The sequence below is a fragment of the Pseudophryne corroboree genome, chromosome 3, assembly GCF_028390025.1.
Source record: "Pseudophryne corroboree isolate aPseCor3 chromosome 3, aPseCor3.hap2, whole genome shotgun sequence".
Classification (NCBI taxonomy): domain Eukaryota; kingdom Metazoa; phylum Chordata; class Amphibia; order Anura; family Myobatrachidae; genus Pseudophryne; species Pseudophryne corroboree.
The window spans coordinates 340,873,395-340,894,751 of record NC_086446.1 but is presented as its reverse complement, the minus strand read 5'-3'; the positions used below and the strand labels follow the sequence as shown (position 1 = coordinate 340,894,751).

At 45.9% G+C, this 21,357-nt stretch overlaps 1 protein-coding gene across 2 annotated transcripts in view; it reads left to right on the top strand.

The window, feature by feature from the left end:
• The window catches only part of LRRC46 (leucine rich repeat containing 46), a 67,444-nt gene that overhangs the window by 27,367 nt on the left and 18,720 nt on the right, over positions 1 to 21,357 (top strand). For both annotated transcript variants that reach the window (XM_063959643.1, XM_063959642.1), the window contains 2 exons: positions 19,307 to 19,415; positions 19,901 to 19,947. In XM_063959643.1, coding sequence (XP_063815713.1) covers positions 19,307 to 19,415; positions 19,901 to 19,947 — 156 coding nt within the window. The remainder of the gene's footprint in view (positions 1 to 19,306; positions 19,416 to 19,900; positions 19,948 to 21,357) is intronic.

Sequence of the window (21,357 nt, the reverse complement as noted above, 5' to 3'; positions counted from 1 at the left end):
TTGATTCTATACACTATCTGAATTGTATCCATTGATTTGTACCCCTGAAGAAGTTCCATAAGTGGACGAAACGCATTAGGTTATCTGCATAACCGCCTGCAATATATGTGGGGATACTCCCCTACGAATTCACACTTGTAAGGGTAAAGGTGACAATCAGCATCACAATTGAGCAGGTTTATATGTTATAATTGCGTATGTAAATTTATTGTATTGAGCTTCATGTGCAGTTGATATATACCTCTGTTTATTGAACAAGAATAAACCTTCTATATAATGGACTAAATGTCATTATCATATTTTAAAGATTAGAGTGACTATTTGATATAAGGGTATTTCATTGTAGTACTATTCCTCTATTACATACATTAGCACACCTGAGGTACTTAGCTTATATATATATATATATATATATATATATATATATATATATATATATATATATATATATATATATAAAAATAGCAAAAGAAGGAGAATGCGCTCATAGTGCAAATCAATTTAATTCATAAACCACATATATACACAGGATAGGTCAAACGAATAGCAGTGGACTCATACCCTGATAGCCCACTCTGTGGGCTGTGTATCACATGAAAAGTAAAACTACAAGGCAAAAGCTGCAGCCCGCTGCACCTGGATCTGGGACCACGCACCGCACCAGCTTCAGCGACCGATCCGTCAGGACACCTGTACCGGGTGAAGTCGGGGATGACAGCTCATGTGGAACAGGAATCGCCTGGTAAGCCCCACCTCAATGCATTTCGTAATCACTTCGTCAGGAAGTGAAGTGATTACGAAATGCATTGAGGTGGGGCTTACCATGCGATTCCTGTTCCACATGAGCTGTCATCCCCGACTTCACCCGGTACAGGTGTCCTGACGGATCGGTCGCTGAAGCTGGTGCGGTGCGTGGTCCCAGATCCAGGTGCAGCGGGCTGCAGCTTTTGCCTTGTGGTTTTACTTTTCATGTGATACACAGCCCACAGAGTGGGCTATCAGGGTATGAGTCCACTGCTATTCATTTGACCTATCCTGTGTATACAGTATGGGGACATGAAGGTACGCATCCTTTATGTCCAGAGACACCATAAACTCCCCTTCCTCCATGTTGGCTATTATCGCTCTGAGAGATTCCATTTTGAATTTGAAACTTCTTATGTACAGGTTTAGGGATTTCAGATTCAAAATAGGTCTGACCGAACCGTCCGGTTTCGGGACCACAAATAGGGTTGAATAGTAACCTCTTCCCTGCTGGTGCAGGGGAACCTTGATTATCACTTGCTGTATACACAGCGTTTGAATTGCAGCTAACACTACATCCCTTTCCGATGTGGAAGCTGGTAGGGCCGATTTGAAAAATCGGCGCGGGGGCACCTCCTCGAATTCCAATTTGTAACCCTGGGAAACTATTTCCAACACCCAGGGATTCAGGTCCGAACTGACCCAGGCCTGACTGAAAAGTCAAAGACGTGCCCCCACCGGTGCGGACTCCCTCAGGGGAGCCCCAGCGTCATGCTGTGGGTTTTGGAGCAGCCGGGGAGGACTTTGGTTCCTGGGCACCTGCCGAAGCAGGTGCTCTCTTGCCTCTGCCCTTACCTCTGGCGAGGAAAGAGGATCCCCGACCTCTTTTGGACTTGTGCGACCGAAAGGACTGCATCTGATAGGGTGTTACTTTCTTTTGCTGTTGGGGAATATATGGTAAAAAATTTGATTTACCTGCTGTGGAAACCAGGTCCGTCAGCCCATCCCCAAATAATACATCACCCTTGTAGGGAAGTACTTCCATATGTTTCTTGGAATCCGCATCACCCGTCCATTGGCGAGTCCATAAGGATCTTCTCGCTGAGACAGACATGGCATTGGCCCTAGAAGCTAGCAATCCAATGTCCCTTTGAGCATCCCTCATAAATAAGACTGAGTCTTTAATATGGGCTAGAGTTAGGAATATAGTATCCTTATCCATATTATCAAATTGATCTGTCAGCTCATCTGTCCAAGCTGCAATTGCGCTACACACCCATGCCGACGCAATTGTCGGTCTTAGCACAGCACCCGTATGAGAATAAATACACTTTAAGGTAGTTTCTTGCCTGCGATCTGCAGGGTCCTTAAGGGCTGCTGTGTTAGGAGACGGTAGCGCCACCTTCTTGGACAAGCGCGTCAGGGCTTTGTCCACAGTGGGGGGTGATTCCCAAATCTCCCTGTCCTGCTTAGGGAAAGGGTATGCCATATAAATTCTTTTGGGGATCTGCGGTCTCTTATCCGGAGTCTCCCAAGCTTTTCCAAAGAATTCATTTAATTCATGAGATGTGGGAAAGTTAATAATCTGTTTCTTTTCCTTTAAACATGTGTACCCTTGTGTCGGGAACAGAGGGTTCATCCACAATATGCAACACATCCCTTATTGCCACAATCATACACTGAATGGTTTTAGTCACCCTAGGGTGCAATTTTATTTCGTCATAGTCGACACTGGAATCAGAATCTGTGTCGGTAGTAGTGTCTTGTGTTAAGGGACGCTTTTGAGACCCCGACGGGCCCTGTGAGTCGGTCCAATCTGAGGATTGACCCCCTGATGTCCCCCCTAAATCAGCCTTATCAACATATGCCACATGTCCATCCAATCTGGAGTCGGCACAACCGACGGGGACACACCACTCATTTGCTCCACCTCCTCCTTGGAAAAGCCTTCCGCTTCAGACATGTCGACACCACGTACCGACACCCCACACACACAGGGATTAACCTATAAGGGGACAAAACCCCAACCAGGCCCTTAGGAGAGACAGAGAGAGAGTATGCCAGCACACACCCAGCGCTTAATAACACTGGAAAAATATGACCAGATAGCGCTTATAATGACCAGATTCCCACTCACTGCTCTCAAAATGCACCCCTCCTCTTTTTTCCAGCCTGAATGTTCAGCAGGGGAGAGACCAGGGAGCCAGCGTTTTCCTCATGCAGCTTCTGTGGAGAACATGGCGCTGGTTAGTGCTGGGGATCAAGCTCCGCCCACCCGACTGCGTGCTACGGTCCCGGTGATTTTTTTTTTATAGAAAATGGCAGGGGATCGTAGAATTACTGCCCAGCAGCCTAATCTACCTTGTCAGTGCCCAAATGTGAGGTTTATTGCTGCCCAGGGCGTCTCCCCCCCCCCCCCCCCCTGCGCCCTTCAGTGCTGCTCCGTGTGTGTGAATGGGAGCAATGGTCTTACCTCATGAAGATCTGATGTCTTCTGCCGCCTATGATGTCTTCTGCCTTCTCATACTCACCCAGCTTCTATCTTCAGCATCTGTGAGGAGGACGGCGGCGCGGCTCCGGGACGAACCCCAGGTGAGACCTGTGTTCCGACTCCCTCTGGAGCTAGTGGTGTCCAGTAGCCTTAGAAACAGAGCCCAACTTGACAAGCCAGATCTGCTTCTCTCTCCTCGGTCCCACGATGCAGGGAGCCTGTTGCCAACAGGACTCCCTGAAAATAAAAAACCTAACAAAATTCTCTTTCCACAGAAAACTCTGGAGAGCTCTCTGCAGTGCACCCATTCTCCTCTGGGCACAAGATCTAACTGTGGTCTGGAGGAGGGGCATAGAGGGAGGAGCCAGTGCACACCCATAGTCAAAGTTCTTTTTAGGTGCCCTATCTCCTGCGGAGCCCGTCTATACCCCATGGTCCTTACGGAGTCCCCAGCATCCTCTAGGACGTAAGAGAAAATTGTATCTTCAGCAGGTGGTGGTCGAGGTTCCCCTCCTTCAACAGGGAAGGGGGTATTATTCGACCATGTTTGTGGTTCCGAAACCGGACGGTTTGGTAAGACCCATATTGAATTTAAAATCTCTGAACCTATACTTGAAGAGGTTCAAGATGGAATCGCTAAGAGCGGTCATCGCCAGCCTGGAAGGGGGGGATTTTATGGTGTCACTGGACATAAAGGATGCGTACCTTCATGTCCCCATTTATCCACCTCATCAGGCGTACCTAAGATTTGAGGTACAGGACTGTCATTACCAATTTCAGACGTTGCCGTTTGGTCTCTCAACGGCTCCGAGGATTTTCACCAAGGTAATGGCGGTAATGATGGTGCTCCTGCGCAAGCAGGGTGTCACAATTATCCCGTACTTGGACGATCTCCTCATAAAAACGAGATCAAGAGAGCAGTTGCTTAACAGCGTATCTCTTTCACTGAAAGTGTTACAACAACACTGCTGGATTCTCAATATCCCAAAGTCGTAGTTGGTTCCTAGGAATAGTCTTCCCTTCTTGGGCATGATTCTGGACACGACCCAGAAAAGGGTTTATCTTCCGATAGAAAAAGCCCAGGAACTTATGACTCTGGTCAGGAACCTTTTGAAAACAAGACAGGTGTCAGTGCATCATTGCACTCGAGTCCTGGGAAAGATGGTGAACTCATACGAGGCCATTCCCTTTGGCAGGTTCCATGCGAGGACTTTCCAATGGGATCTGTTGGACAAGTGGTCTGGATCACATCTACAGATGCATCGGTTGATCACCCTGTCCCCCAGGGCCAGGGTGTCACTCCTGTGGTGGCTGCAGAGTGCTCACCTTCTCAAGGGCCGCAGATTCGGCATTCAGGATTGGATCCTGGTGACCACGGACGCAAGCCTCCGCGGTTGGGGAGCAGTCACACAGGGAAGAAATTTCCAGGGTCTTTGGTCAAGTCAAGAGACTTGTCTGCACATCAAAATCCTGGAACTAAGGGCCATATACAACGCCCTACGTCAAGCGGAGGCCTTACTTCGCGACCAACCAGTTCTGATCCAGTCAGACAACATCACCGCAGTGGCTCATGTAAACCGCCAAGGCGGCACAAGGAGCAGAGCGGCAATGGCGGAAGCCACCAGGATTCTTCGCTGGGCGGAGAATCATGTAAGTGCACTGTCGGCAGTGCTCATTTCGGGAGTGGACAACTGGGAAGCAGACTTCCTCAGCAGACGCGACCTACACCCGGGAGAGTGGAGACTTCATCCAGAAGTCTTCGCACAGATTGTGAGTCGGTGGGAACTGCCACAGATAGACATGATGGCGTCCCGCCTCAACAAAAAGCTGCAGAGGTATTGCGCCAGGTCAAGAGACCCTCAGGCAGTAGCGATAGACGCCCTCGTGACACAGTGGGTGTTCCGGTCCGTCTATGTATTTCCTCCTCTTCCTCTCATACCAAAGGTGTTGAGAATAGTAAGAAGAAAAGGAGTGATAACAATCCTCGTTGTTCCAGATTGGCCATGACGGACCTGGTATCCAGATCTACAGGAAATGCTCACGGAAGATCCGTGGCCTCTTCCTCTAAGGCAGGACCTGTTGCAACAGGGTCCCTGTCTGTTCCAAGACTTACCGCTGCTGCGTTTGACGGCATGGCGGTTGAACGCTGGATCCTAGCAGAAAAAGGTATTCCGGTGGAGGTTATCCCTACGCTGATAAAGGCTAGGAAGGAAGTAACAGCAAAACATTATCACCGTATATGGCGAAGATATGTTTCTTGGTGTGAGGCCAGGAATGCTCCTATGGAAGAATTCCATCTGGGCCGTTTCCTTCACTTCCTACAAACTGGAGTGGATTTGGGCCTTAAATTAGGCTCCATTAAGGTCCAGATTTCGGCCCTATCCATTTTCTTTCAAAAAGAATTGGCTTCTCTCCCAGAAGTTCAGACTTTTGTTAAGGGAGTACTGCATATTCAGCCTCCGTTTGTGCCTCCGGTGGCGCCTTGGGACCTTAATGTGGTCTTGGGCTTCCTAAAGTCACACTGGTTTGAACCACTGAAAACGGTGGAGTTGAAATATCTCACTTGGAAGGTGGTCATGTTATTAGCCCTGGCTTCGGCTAGGCGAGTGTCGGAATTTGCGGCTTTATCACATAAAAGCCCCTATCTGGTTTTCCATATGGATAGAGCGTAATTGCGGCCACGTCCTCAGTTCCTGCCAAAAGTGGTTTCATCCTTTCATATGACCAACCTATTGTGGTGCCTGTGGCTACACGGGACTTAGAGGATTCCGAGTCCCTTAATGTGGCCAGGGCTTTGAAATTTATGTAGCCAGAACGGCTAGAGTCCGAAAAACAGAAGCACTGTTTGTTCTGTATGCAGCCAACAAGCTTGGCGGCCCTGCTTCAAAGCAGACTCTTGCTCGCTGGATCTGTAACACGATTCAGCAGGCGCATTCTACGGCAGGATTGCCATTACCTAAATCGATCAAGGCCCATTCCACTAGTAAAGTGGGCTCTTCTTGGGTGGCTGCCCGAGGGGTCTCGGCACTACAGCTGTGTCGAGCTGCTACTTGGTCGGGTACAAACACCTTTGCAAAATTCTATATGTTTGATACCCTGGCTGAGGAGGACCTCATGTTTGCTCAATCGGTGCTGCAGAGTCATCCGCACTCTCCCGCCCGTTTGGGAGCTTTGGTATAATCCCCATGGTCCTTACGGAGTCCCCAGCATCCTCTAGGACGTTAGAGAAAATAAGATTTTACTTACCGGTAAATCTATTTCTCGTAGTCTGTAGAGGATGCTGGGCGCCCGTCCCAAGTGCGGACTTCTTCTGCAATACTTGTATATAGTTATTGCTTCAATAAGGGTTATGTTATTGTTGCATCGGGCGTGAACTGATGCTATGTTATTGTCATACTGTTTACTGGATTTTTATCACAAGTTATACGGTGTGATTGGTGTGGCTGGTATGAATCTTGCCCTTGGATTAACAAAAATCCTTTCCTCGTACTGTCCATCTCCTCTGGGCACAGTTCTCTAACTGAGGTCTGGAGGAGGGGTGGAGAGGGAGGAGCCAGTGCACACCAGGAACTAAATTCTTTCTTAAAGTGCCCATGTCTCCTGCGGAGCCCGTCTCTCCCCATGGTCCTTACGGAGTCCCCAGCATCCTCTACGGACTACGAGAAATAGATTTACCGGTAAGTAAAATCTTATTTTATTTTTTTCCCTCTCTATTATATTTTTTTCAAAGCATGGAAAATCAAATTTCTTGTGAGGTAACATTGTTTTATATTACATATAAAATCTTAAGTAAAAAATAAACTAAAATATGTCATTTGGGCAACTAATTATTATAACATACATATATATATATATATATATATATATATATATATATATAATGTTGTGGAAGGTTACACTGATGCTAAGACACCGTTACCCAGTGATTGACCTTTACCAGTGCTATTCAGGTAGGGAGTCTGAAGAACATCTGCGAAAATGATGACTGAAGAGCATCCCTAATAAGTCAGAGTTAAGGTGATAAAGATTCATAGATTAGGGAAAAAGTAAACTACAATAAGTATTTGGATGTTACAGTAGGCACTTGGTTCAATTAAGAGAAGTGGACGCTCTACCAAGTCCCTCAGTACTCTGCAAAATACAAGAATGAGACAGATGAGAGAAAAGTCAGAGAGGCCAACAACCTCTTTGAATTAGCTGAGGCTGGAGGAGAGGTGCCCCAGAAGTAGCTGAGCCAAAAGGAGAGGTGCCCCAGAAGTAGCTAAGGCGCCCCAGAAGTAGCTGAGGCCGGAGGAGAGGCGCCCCAGAAGTAGCTGAGGTCAGAGTAGAGACGCCCCAGAAGTAGCTGAGGCCAGAGTAGAAGTGCCCCAGAAGTAGCTGAGGCTGGAGTAGAGGTTCCCCAGAAGTAGCTGAGGCTGGAGTAGAGGTTCCCCAGAAGTAGCTGAGGCTGGAGTAGAGGTGCTCCAATCAGGCATATCAGGAGATTGGCATAAGACTGGCCTGTGTGGGAGGGTGACACAAGAGAAGCAATTTATCCAAATTAACCGTGTAATAGCAAGACCTAAGTTTGCCAAAAAGCAAGCAATGTGGATTTTGCTATGTAGGAAAATGTTTTTGTTATCAAATCATGCCAACATACAGTTTCACCTACAGCGAAGTGTGGTTGCCGTCGCATTTTTGATGTGGGGCTTCTTTTCATCAGCAAGGAGTGAGCAACTTTTAAATAGAAGGAAGAATGACTGCAAAACATGATGTTTTGTTCTACTAAACCACACACACATACACTCACTCGCTCACTCACTCTACTGCAGTGGTTCTCAAACTTGGTCCTCAGGACCCCACACAGTGCATGTTTTGCAGGTAACCCAGCAGGTGCACAGGTGTATTAATTACTCACTGACACATTTTAAAAGGTCCACAGGTGGAGCTAATTATGTCACTTGTGATTCTGTGAGGAGACCTGCAAAACATGCACCGTGTGGGGTCCTGAGGATAGAGTTTGAGAACCTGTGCTCTAGTGGATCAAGAACAAAAAGGTGAATGTATAACATGGCCTAATCAAAGCCCTAATATCAATTTTATTGGAAATCTGTGTCAATATTTGAAAATAGCCTAATCAGAGTCTACTCTGATTGAAAACTCGCCTCTTCAGGCTAGCTTATCACATTCCAGAACCGCTCACTCAACCTTCATAAGCTTTCCTATCCGATTATATCCCCACTGTACAGTCTGCACATATCCTCCACATATTTTCTCTTTCTTCACTTTCCCTTCTTTCTGACCATGGTTCATCATTGCTGTAATGTGATATCATGCAACCCACCTAGAACCTTTGCAATCCAGTGGACAACTATTCAATAGTGCCTTTCCTTGTGTATCAATGCCCAATTCCCTAAAGATTGTAAGCTTCCGAGCAGGGCCTTCCTACCTCTATGACTGCTTGTTTATTACCCAGTTTTGTTTTATCATTGTGTCCAATTGTAAAGCGCAACGGAATTTGCTGCGCTATAAAAGAAACTGCTAATATACAGTATAATAATAATAATAATAAATAAATACTCTGGACATGTGCCATCAAGAGGGAAATGGGGGAGGTGGGCTGCATTGAGACTACACAAGGTGGCTCCCTCTGTTAAACAGCCCTGGAGTCGGGTACATCATACAATATACTGTATGCCAGTGTTTAGGGAAATTCACCACTGCAGGAAACGGTGGGACTAGCCTTCCGTTGTGCAGGGTGCTCATTTGAATCTCTTCCAATGGATCCTTTTTCAAGTCCCTCAGAGCACCTAGATGTCATGAAGCCACAGGAATAGGTTGTGCAGTGAATTCAGGGTGTAGCTGTCCTTGTCCTGATGAGATATTCCCTCTCCTTTGCTGAGTAACCACACCAAATCAGAGTAAGCTGCAACTTATGCTTTGCAATGTTTGTGGTCCCAAAAGCAAGTGAAGGGAACATATCTCCTTCCCCAACCTACTCCATTATTGTCCTATTTTACCTACATGTACAAAATGCCACACTCTTCCACTAAGAGGAACTACAGGAAAGGCTTATGCAAGATCCTTCAATAAGCACATGGCTGAAAACACCCCCTCTGCATTTTTTTTCATGTTGCCCATTGTTTTCCTGGCTTCACTCTTTCTTTAGTTTGTAGGCACTCTTGATTATGCTCTATTTTTTAATCACAATAACCTGTCTGAGAAAATACATTTAAAAAAAATGTTGGGAAGCGCCATCTGAAGCGTTCCCACTCCTGTGCAAAGTTGGTCCCACTCTGCTACAATAGTGAGTGCAACTCTTCCTGTCCATATGTTGCTCCGCCTGACCTCTGTCACAGCAGCGAAGTAATAGCAGCAACAGCAATAAGTTGATGGAGTCATGGTGGCAGACAATCAGAGATGACATGGACAAGCCCAAGGACAGCAGGTAACTGCAATGAGGTGAATCATTTCTGCCCAATAACCACCCTATCACTGGTCATACATTTGCTCACATATTGTGGCGGTACTTGTACCACCACAATACCTATTTTGTTAACAAATTAAAATAATTAAAAAATGCTTTATTCCCAGACACACTTCAGTACTGGAGAGGGGGGCACTGCAGCATGCACCTGTTCCAGGGGCGGCAGTTCCTCGCTATGCCTGTAACATACATAGAAAAAGGCTAGATATGGTACATTTACAGGGGTAATGTTGGTAGAGCATCTGTACCAGTGGATATAACATTAACGTGTCCCCAATTACCCAGAATAAACTATTCTATAAGCATTCTTATATCATTTATTTAAAAGAAAACACGTTAAAATTATTGAAAAGACGACCCTAAAGCGGTTGAAGATCATACTTGCCTGCTCTCCTTTAATATGAAGACTCCTGAATCCCAGGTGGATTTCCCGGATGCCCGAAAAAGTAGGCAAGTCTCCAAGTGCAGTCGGCGGTCTGAGAGATTTATGCTGAATTGCTTCACTGTGGCCCTGTTTTACAATGTCATGATCACATTGTGACACCCCTGTCCCTTGCAGCTTGTATGTTGTAGGTTGGACTCTGACTACATAAATTATACTAATACCATGTACATTTTCTGGAGTATCCGCCAACCTGCACATGTAGCTGCAGAGTACATTTCGGGGGTGTATTGGAAAGACGTGAAGTGGGCATGTTGGACAAGAAGGTTGTGCACATGGAGAATTATGGGCCTGTAAAGTGTGCAGTTCAGAAATGAGTTTTACTGACCTGAATTATTGGATTATTTTCTAAGAGATGTTTTAGTAAGGGAGGTGAAACTCGAACAACTTGTGTAAACAAAACCGTTTTCTCAATATGAGCAAGTGTTCCAGATTAAACACAATCTATATAACAATAGCCTCAGTTATATGGATCGATTATATAACCTATGTTACCTAAAATGTATGTTCTGAGAAGAACAACTCCAGCCATATGTTTCAAGTTGGGCTTCCCCCTTTGCAACAAAAAGGTGGGAGTTCAGTGTGTCGACTCACTACACTTTGTATTCTCGCTCTTCAAATTCCACACCCTCAATTTTAAACTGGGTGGGCATGGTACAACCTGCAGACAATTAGATTGGCAAGATTTTCACAACAGCAGAGAGGATGTCAGTATGTCAGCACATAAGTGCATAGGGGGTCATTCCGACCCGATCGCTCGCTGCAGTTTGTCGCAGAGCAGCGGTCGGGTCGGAACTGCACCGGCGCCACAGTGCGCCGGCACATGGCAGCTGTCGTTGCCTAGCGATCGCCTCTGAGACAGAGGCGTTCGCTGGGAGGGAGGGGGCTGGACAGCGGCGTCAAGCCGCCGTTTAGGGGGAGCGGTCCGGGCAACGCACGCGTGGCCGGACCATTGGGGCGGTCCGCGGCGGCTGCGTGATGTCACACGCAGCCGCTGCGGGCCGGGGAGCGACGAGTAGCTCCCGGCCAGCATGCTAAAGCTGTGCTGGTCGGGAGCTACTCTTGAAGTGCAAAGGCATCGCCGCTGTGCGATGCCTTTGCACTTCTGCGGAGGGGGGCGGCACTGACATGCGTGGCGGACTAGTTCAAATCGGCCATATATATCGTCCAGTGTGTATGCAAAAATCGTTGGTGAAAAATTGACCAATGATAATATCGTTGGTCGTTAAAATCGCCCAGTGTGTAGGGCCCTTAAAAGGGCAATTCAATTAGCTGTGAGATGTGGCAGTTTCATGCTTTAGGTTTCTGTGCAAACTAAAATTTTTCATTTCTACTATCACCCTTAAGATGGGCTATCTTGATGAATTAAGCATATTTTATCACCTGATAATTGCCCACATGTCACATGGAAATATTAATGTCAAGGCGACTACAAAACCTTGTGGTTAACTGAATTACCCCAATATGGTAAATTCCGAGTTGGGACTAACACCATAAAAATGGATGTGCTGTATTTTTTTAGCATATTTTCTCCAGTTTTCAGGTATCCAAAAATGCATGGAAGACAGATTATAGGTGCATAGATGTGAATTCAGTTATAGATGTTAATGACAATATAAATTTATATACAATGTCTGAGCAAGTTTTTTAGACCGTTTCTGTTTGTAACTTAAACATGATAATAATATATACAATCCAGTGTACGGCACTCAGTGATCTCTTGTAATAATTCAAACATCCAACTTCACAGCGACATTTTGGGTTTATTCACCCTTTTTCAAGCTGCACAAAAAACAAAAAAAAAGGTGAATAACCCAAAACATCACTTTGAAGTCGGCTGTTTGAATTATTACAAGACACTACTGAGTGCCGTACACTGGATAGTATGTATGTATTTTTTGGTAATGTGCACCGCGGCAATGAAACTGGGGAAACTACTCACTGTATATTACATGTATGTATCAGGGCCGTGCGGTGAGGTAAATGGCTCAGGAGGCACTGGCTAGCACCAGAGCCAGATTTATATGCAATATATGAGCCAAAGGGTACATCTGGACATTATACACAGGTGCAGTAGTATAAACTCCAGGAAATTTTGTGAGTTTTGATCAGAGATGTGCAGAAAAGATAGGCCTCACCTGCCATAGACTTCTTACTCCAGAGTTTTGGCTATAAAAATTATTAGAAAATATAAAGAAGATATTTTAAACATATATTCTTTGTATTTTGCACATACTTTATACAGTGAAAACTCTGGCACAAACGTTAGTATGACAGGAAAGGTTCTGCATCACACCCCACCGCACGTCACTGGTATATGTGTATGTATATATATATATATATATATATATATATATATATATATATATATATATCCACAGAAAAGAGATGTGTACAGGTGCGCTGGTGATTAGTTAGTCTCAGTCCACAGGTAAAAGCACAACACTGGGCTGTAGCACCGGAGTATATTCACAACGCAGCAGTTCTCCTCATATAGCTCTGACTCTCAAGAGCAAAGTATCTGGAAATAGCAAAAGAAGGAGAATGCGCTCATAGTGCAAATCAATTTAATTCATAAACCACATATACTGTATATGCCCCTCAACAGGAATACCTGAGATTCGCTGTACAGGATTGTCATTACCAATTTCAGACGTTGCCGTTTGGACTCTCCACGGCCCCGAGGATTTTCACCAAGATAATGGCGGAAATGATGGTGGTCCTGCGCAAGCATGGAGTCACAATTATCCCATACTTGGACGATCTCCTGATAAAAGCGAGATCAAGGGAGAAATTGCTGAACAGTGTGGCGCTCTCGTTGAGAGTGCTCCAGCAACACGGTTGGATTCTAAATCTACCGAAGTCACAGTTGATTCCGACAACTCGACTACCGTTCCTAGGTATGATACTGGATACAGAACAAATGAAGGTCTTCCTCCCAATAGAGAAAGCCCAAGACATACAGAACATGGTCAGAGACCTGCTAAAACCGAAAAGGGTGTCAGTTCACCAATGCACTTGAGTTCTGGGGAAAATGGTGGCGGCCTACGAGGCCATTACCTTCGGCAGGTTCCATGCAAGGACTTTTCAATGGGACCTTCTGGACAAGTGGTCCGGGTCCCATCTGCACTTACATCGGAAAATAACTCTGTCCCCAGGGACCAGAGTGTCCCTCCTGTGGTGGTTGCAAAGTGCTCACCTCCTGGAGGGTCGCAGGTTCGGAATTCAGGATTGGATCCTGGTTACCACGGACGCGAGCCTCCCAGGATGGGGAGCGGTCACACAGGGAAAACATTTTCAGGGTCTTTGATGTGTAGACAGGACTCCTGGTCTGACCAATGTGTTGGAACTCAGGGCCATTTACAACGGCCTTCGACAAGCGGAGAGTCTTCATCGAAACCTACAGGTTCTGATTCAATCAGACAATGTCACAGCAGTGGCTCATGTGAACCGCCAAGGCGGGACAAAAAGCAGAGTCGCGATGGCGGAAGCCACAAGGACCCTTCGCTGGGCGGAAAATCATGTAAGCGCTCTGTCAGCTGTCTTCATTCCGGGAGTGGACAACTGGGAAGCAGACTTCCTCAGCAGACACGATCTCCATCCAGGAGAGTGGGGACTTCATCAAGAAGTCTTTGCAGACGTAACACGTCTTTGGGGAACTCCACAAATAGACATGATGGCGTCACGCCTCAACAAAAAACTTCAGAGGTACTGCGCCAGGTCTCGGTACCCTCAGGCAATAGCATTGGACGCTCTGGTAACACCGTGGGTGTTCAAATCGGTCTACGTGTTTCCTCCTCTTCCTCTCATCACAAAAGTGTTGAGGATCATAAGACGAAGAAGAGTACAAACGATACTCGTTGTCCCAGACTGGCCTCGAAGGGCCTGGTACTCGGATCTACAAGAGATGCTCACAGGAGATCCCTGGCCTCTTCCTCTGAGGGAAGACCTGTTGCAGCAGGGGCCCTGTGTATTTCAAGACTTACCGCGGTTACGTTTGACGGCATGGCGGTTGAACGCCGAATCCTAGCAAAAAAGGGGATTCCGGAAGAGGTCATCCCTACGTTAATAAAGGCTAGGAAGGAGGTGACGATAAAACATTATCACCGTATCTGGCGAAAGTATGTGTCTTGGTGTGAGACCAAGAATGCACCTACGGAAGATTTTCATTTGGGTCGTCTTCTCCACTTCCTACAGACAGGAGTGGATATGGGCCTGAAATTAGGCTCTGTTAAGGTACAGATTTCGGCCCTCTCTATTTTCTTTCAGAAGGAATTGGCTTCTCTTCCAGAAGTCCAGACGTTTGTAAAGGGAGTGCTGCACATCCAGCCCCCTTTTGTGCCTCCAGTGGCACCATGGGACCTGAACGTGGTGTTGCAGTTCCTAAAATCACACTGGTTTGAACCGCTTAACAAGGTTGAGTTGAAATTCCTTACCTGGAAGGTGGTCATGTTGTTGGCCTTAGCATCAGCAAGGCAAGTGTCAGAATTGGCGGCTTTGTCACACAAGAGCCCCTACTTGATTTTTCATGTGGATCGAGCTGAATTGAGGACACGTCCGCAATTTTTGCCTAAAGTGGTTTCTTCGTTCCATATGAATCAACCTATTGTGGTGCCTGTGGCTACAAGTGACCTGGAGGATTCCAGATCCCTGGACGTAGTCAGGGCCTTAAAAATTTATGTAGCCAGGACGGCTAGAATTAGGAAAACAGAGGCTCTGTTTATCCTGGATGCGGCCAATAAGATTGGCGCTCCTGCTTCGAAGCAGACTATTGCTCGCTGGATCTGTAATACGATTCAGCAGGCTCACTCTACGGCTGGATTGCCGGTACCAAATTCGGTTAAGGCCCATTCCACTAGGAAGGTGGGCTCTTCTTGGGCGGCTGCCCGAGGCGTCTCGGCTTTACAACTTTGCCGAGCGGCGACTTGGTCGGGGTCAAACACTTTTGCTAAATTCTACAAGTTTGATACCCTGGCTGATGAGGACCTAGCGTTTGCTCAGTCGGTGCTGCAGAGTCATACGCACTCTACCGCCCGATTGGATGCTTTGGTATAAACCCCATGGTCCTTACGGAGTCCCCAGCATCCTCTAGGACGTAAGAGAAAATAAGATTTTAAACCTGCCGGTAAATCTATTTCTCCTAGTCCGTAGAGGATGCTGGGCGCCCGTCCCAGTGCGGAAACTCTGCAAGACTTGTATATAGTTGTTGCTTACATAAGGGTTATGTTACAGTTGACATCGGTCTTGCACCGTTACTGTAGTTTGTTCATACTGTTAACTGGTTATGTATGTTCCAGGTTACATGGTATGATTGGTGTGGGCTGGTATGAATCTTGCCCTTGGATTGCTAAATCCTGCCTTGTATTGTCCATCTCCTCTGGGCACAGTTCTCTATCTGAGGTCTGGAGGAGGGGCATAGAGGGAGGAGCCAGTGCACACCCATAGTCAAAGTTCTTTTTAGGTGCCCTATCTCCTGCGGAGCCAGTCTATACCCCATGGTCCTTACGGAGTCCCCAGCATCCTCTACGAACTAGGAGAAATAGATTTACCGGTAGGTTTAAAATCTTATTTTTGTATTGCATTTAACACGATCTCTCTCTCTAGGGGGGAAGACGGTAGGGCCAATTTGAAAAACCGGCGAGGAGGCACCTCTTCGAATTCTAGCTTGTAACCCTGAGACACAATTTCTATTGCCCAGGGATCCACCTGGGAGTGAACCCACATGTGGCTGAAATTCCGAAGACGCGCCCCCACTGGCCCCGACTCCGCCAGTGGAGCCCCAGCGTCATGCAGTGGATTTTGCAGAGGCCGGGGAGGACTTCTGTTCCTGGGAACTAGCTGTATTGTGCAGCTTTTTTCCTCTGCCCCTCCCCCTGGCAAGAAAGGACGCACCTCGGACTTTCTTGTTTCTTTGTGAACGAAAGCACTGCATTTGATAATGCGGTGCTCTCTTAGGCTGTGAGGGAACATAAGGCAAAAAATTTGACTTTCCAGCCGTAGCTGTGGAGACCAGGTCCGATAGACCTTCACCGAACAATTCCTCACCCCTGTAAGGTAAAACCTCCATATGCCGTTTTGAGTCGGCATCACCTGTCCATTGCCGAGTCCACAGGACCCTTCTGGCAGAAATCGACAGATCGTTTATTCTAGAACCCAGCAGACTAATGTCTCTTTGAGCATCTCTCATATAAAGGACAGCGTCTTTAATATGCCCCAGGGTCAATAAAACAGTATCCCTATCTAGGGTATCAAACTCCTCTGATAAGGTATCAGTCCATGCCGCTACTGCACTACAGACCCAGGCCGACGCGATTGCCGGTCTGAGCAAGGTACCTGAATGTGTATAAATGGACTTCAGGGTACCCTCCTGTATGCGATCAGCAGCATCTTTGAGGGTAGCCGTATCCTGGGACGGCAGGGCTACCTTTTTGGATAAGCGAGTTAAAGCTTTGTCCACCCTAGGGGAGGATTCCCATCGTAACCTCAGCCTGTCCGTTGGCGGGAAAGGATACGCCATAAGAATCCGTTTGGAAATCTGCATTTTTTTTTATCTGGAGATTCCCAAGCTTTTTCACATAACTCATTCAGTTCGTGTGAGGGGGGAAAAGTTACCTCAGGTTTCTTTCCCTTATACATATAAACCCTTGTGTCAGGGACAGGGGTTTCCTCTGTGATGTGCAAAACCTCCCTAATTGCTGTAATCATATATCGGAGTGATTTAGCCAACTTTGGCTGTAACTTTGCATCATCGTAAGCGACACTGGAGTCAGAATCCATGTCGGTATCTGTGTCAACAATTTGCGACATAGGATCAGGCACGGGTTGAGACCCTGACTGTCCCAATGCATCAGCCTTGTCTAATCTTTTATGCAAAGAATTAACATTATCATTTAAAACCTTCCACATATCCATCCAATCAGGTGTCGGCGCCGTCGGCGGAGACACCACATTCATTTGCTCCCGCTCCTCTCCCACATAGCCTTCCACATCAGACATGTCGACACAAGCGTACTGACACACCACACACACAGGGAATGTCCTTTCTGAAGACGGTTTCCCCACGAGGCCCTTTGGAGAGACAGAGAGAGTATGCCAGCACACACCCCAGCGCTATATAACCCAGGAATAACACAGTAACTTAATGTTAACCCAGTAGCTGCTGTTAATATACTTTTTTGCGCCTAATTATGTGCTCCCCCTCTTTTCAACCCTCTTCTACCGTGTATCAGCAGGGGAGAGCCTGGGGAACTTCCTCTCAGCGTGCTGTGGAGAAAAAATGGGGCTGGTGAGTGCTGAGGGAGAAGCCCCGCCCCCTCGGCGGCGGGCTTCTGTCCCGCTTAAATGTTATTTCTTTGGCGGGGGCTCCTACATATATACAGTGCCCAGCTGTATATATGTGTTTATTTGCCAGAATGAGGTCCCAAATGCTGCCCAGGGCGCCCCCCCCCCGCGCCCTAACAGTGACCGGAGTATGTGTAGGTGTTTGGAGCAATGGCGCACAGCTGCAGTGCTGTGCGTTACCTCCAGTGAAGATCACGAAGTCTTCTGCCGCCTGTGAAGTCTTCTTGCTTCTCATACTCACCCGGCTTCAGTCTTCCAGCTCTGCGAACGGGACGACGGCGCAGCTCTGGGACGGACGGCGAGGGTGAGATCCTGCGTACCGATCCCTCTGGAGCTAATGGTGTCCAGTAGCATAAGAAGCAGGACCTAGCTTCAGAGAGTAGGGCTGCTTCTCTCCCCTCAGTCCCACGATGCAGGGAGTCTGTTGCCAGCAGAGCTCCCTGAAAATAAAAAACCTAACAAAAAACTTTCTATCAGCAAACTCAGGAGAGCTCACTGAAAAGCACCCAGCTCCTCTGGGCACAGAATCAAACTGAGGTCTAGAGGAGGGGCGGAGAGGGAGGAGCCAGTGCACACCAGGAACTAAATTCTTTCTTAAAGTGCCCATGTCTCCTGCGGAGCCAGTCTCTCCCCATGGTCCTTACGGAGTCCCCAGCATCCTCTAGGTCAGGCTTTTTCAACCAGTGTGCCGTGGCACACTAGTGTGCCGCGACCAGTTGCAAGGTGTGCCGCGGAGCCAGAGCAGCTTCCTGCACCTTCAGAGTGAACTGTTGGCCTGGGCTCTTCTAAGAGGATCATTCATAATCCGGCTGTGTCCTGTGCCTTGATGACGCGGCAGTGTGATATCATAGGTCAAGGCCGCCGCAACTCACCACCCAGCCAGCCCACCCACCTGCATACACATCTTCCAATTTCCACCTGCATCCACAGCTTTCCTTGCCCACCCACATCCACACCTGCCCAACCGCCCGCTGCTCAGTATTCGCAGTAATCCACTATGAACAACCCCTGCCACTGAGGGACAGGGAGGAGGACAGCTGACCGGTAGGGGCTAATATTTGTTATGCTATTTCTCCTGTGGGGAGCAATAGGATTTATGGATTTATGGGGGGAACAATGTGAATAATTCATGTGGGGAGCAATAGGATTTATGTGGGGAGAAATGTAATTGATTTATGTGTGAGCAACATGATTTATGTGGGGAGCAATGTGATTGATTTATGTGGGAGCAATAGGCTGTATGTAAGGAGCAACATGATTTATGTGGGGAGCAATGTCATTGTTTTTTTCTGTGTAGGCCAATGTATGTGTACATTTTTTATTATTGTGACGGCCAATGTGTGTTTTTTGTGGTATTTTCTGTGGGGAACGGATGGTGTGCCTTGGCAATTTTAAAACATTGTTCGGTGTGCCGTGAGTAAAAAAAGGTTGAAAATCACTGCTCTAGGTCGTTAGAGAAAAAGTACAAAGTAACGCTGGGTATACACTTATACAAAGATCTGGAAATTCTTTTGATTCCCGACCTGTTCATGCAATATCTTATGAGTGCGCACTCATCTTAGTTCATGTTTTGCCGTCAAGTGCAACATAGTGAGAATGTAGAGCAGAGATATCCCTTTATTCTGGCAAACATGAGCACTATCAATCTAACAGTTAAAAAGTAGGTGTTTGGCATCTACATGATTAAAACTTGAAAATGCCAGGAGTCCTAAAAGAACTGAGAGGCTAATAAGTTAGTACATGTTTGTATGAAGTCATACAGTAGGTGTCTTTCATGGATCTTAGACTAAGGGTGTGTCTGTCATTATTTCTTCCCACACAGGTCCCAGGCATTACTCCGCCTGCGCACGGTGAGACTGGACAGAGAAGGTATCACAGCCCTGAGGGATCTGGAGATGGTAAATCAGACACACAGCCTATACCTGCAAAAGGTAACCTATTAACTGCACCTCAAAAGAATATGGGCCGCCCGCCCCACGCTATATCCTGCCATATTACAGTATGATTTCAGATGCTCAAGTGATACGGTCCCATGGATCGGTACTTTGTTTTGACACCCATTTGCTTGTACCTGCACTAGATAACATACCAAGTTTTCAGCAATTGGTTGTGGGAGTTAGGAAGCCAGCATACAAGTCATAGCCCGTACCGCAGGAAGATACATACCTGTGTCACAGCCCAAGTATTACTATCATTTTCTATAAAGGAACACTGTTGGAAAAGTCCTAATTTCCATAATGTGTTTTATGGTGTTTTTTCTGCTAAGTCTGCTTGTACTTATTGTAATATATACTGTATGTCGCACTTCATTAACCTGTAACTATTGCGTGTAATGAGATTTATTACATTGAACCCTTGCATGTTGGCTTTAAATTGATTTGTCGCCCAACATTTCCATTTTTTTTTCTTTTTCTAGAATCATATAAAAAAGATTGAAAATTTAGATGTTCTTAAGAATCTGCGGTGAGTGCAGTGCGTAACCTCAGTTTCAGTGTACTGCCAGATATGCTAACAAGCCTATGCCAGCCTGCCCAGTACATAGCATTACCTGATGTTTATCTGACAATGCCACAAACATTACTATTTCCTAGTTAGATAGTATCTAAACAGCAGTATTTAATTCTGTCTCTTTAGCAGCCTAAGCACCGCTTTATACCACAATGGCAGGGTTTACAGCATGATAATAGACTGGCTGTCAGCTTCTGTGTCCTATATTGGTAGTGTCAGCACTATGTGATACTACAATACTAAATAAATTCCACACCAGTATAAGAAAGCTCGTTATATATAAGCTCGGATATTGGTGGTTCCTTCTGCTATATACAGGTTGAGTCTCCCTTATCCAAAATGCTTGGGACCAGAGGTATTTTGGCTATGGGATTTTTCCGTATTTTGGAATAATTGCATACCATAATGAGATATCATGGTGATGGGACCTAAATCTAAGCACAGAATGCATTTATGTTACACATACACCTTATACACACAGCCTGAAGGTCATTTTAGCCAATATTTTTTATAACTTTGTGCATTAAACAAAGTGTGTGCACATTCACACAATTCATTTATGTTTCATATACACCTTATACACACATCCTGAAGGTCATTTAATACAATATTTTTAATAACTTTGTGTATTAAACAAAGTTTGTGTACATTGAGCCATCAGAAAACAAAGTTTTCACTATCTCAGTCTCACTCAAAAAAGTCCGTATTTCGGAATATTTGGATATGGGATACTCAACATGTATTAATTTTCTTATAACGTCTGACATTCCATCATTTGCAGGTGCTACCCTAATGCTTCAAAGTCAGAGACCAGCATTTATAAAGGGACAAGAAAAAGCAAAAGAAGCATCTTTTCTGGGTGCACTGGAACCACAATAATTGGTTAAAATGACTCTTCTTTCTGAAGTATGCATTAAAATTATTACAGGACTGGTGAAATATTAAAATATAGTATGATAAGAAAATAAAGTGATATTAAAAACAACAAAAACTCAGATCAGTGTTTTCCTGTGTGAATTTTATTATCCAAAATAAAGGCTATTTTGCCTATGAACTCTGTGTAAATGTGTATTCCTATTATATTATCCTCCACATTAATCCTCTCGAGTTGTATCAACTTATGTCTTTACAAAACATCATGTTGTATTATTTCCACCTCTTTACAGCTAGTATGTATCAGATTTGTAACACTCACTATGTATACCCTGGTATATTGCAACAAAAGTATCTTTCCTCCTTTTATACTGTGTTTTCAGAGTAGCATTTGTTTAATTGCTATAGACCAAGGAAAGCTGTTGTTCATCTTCCCATAATGTATTGTATTCACACAGATGTTTTCTTATTAGCTGAGGCAATATAGCATAA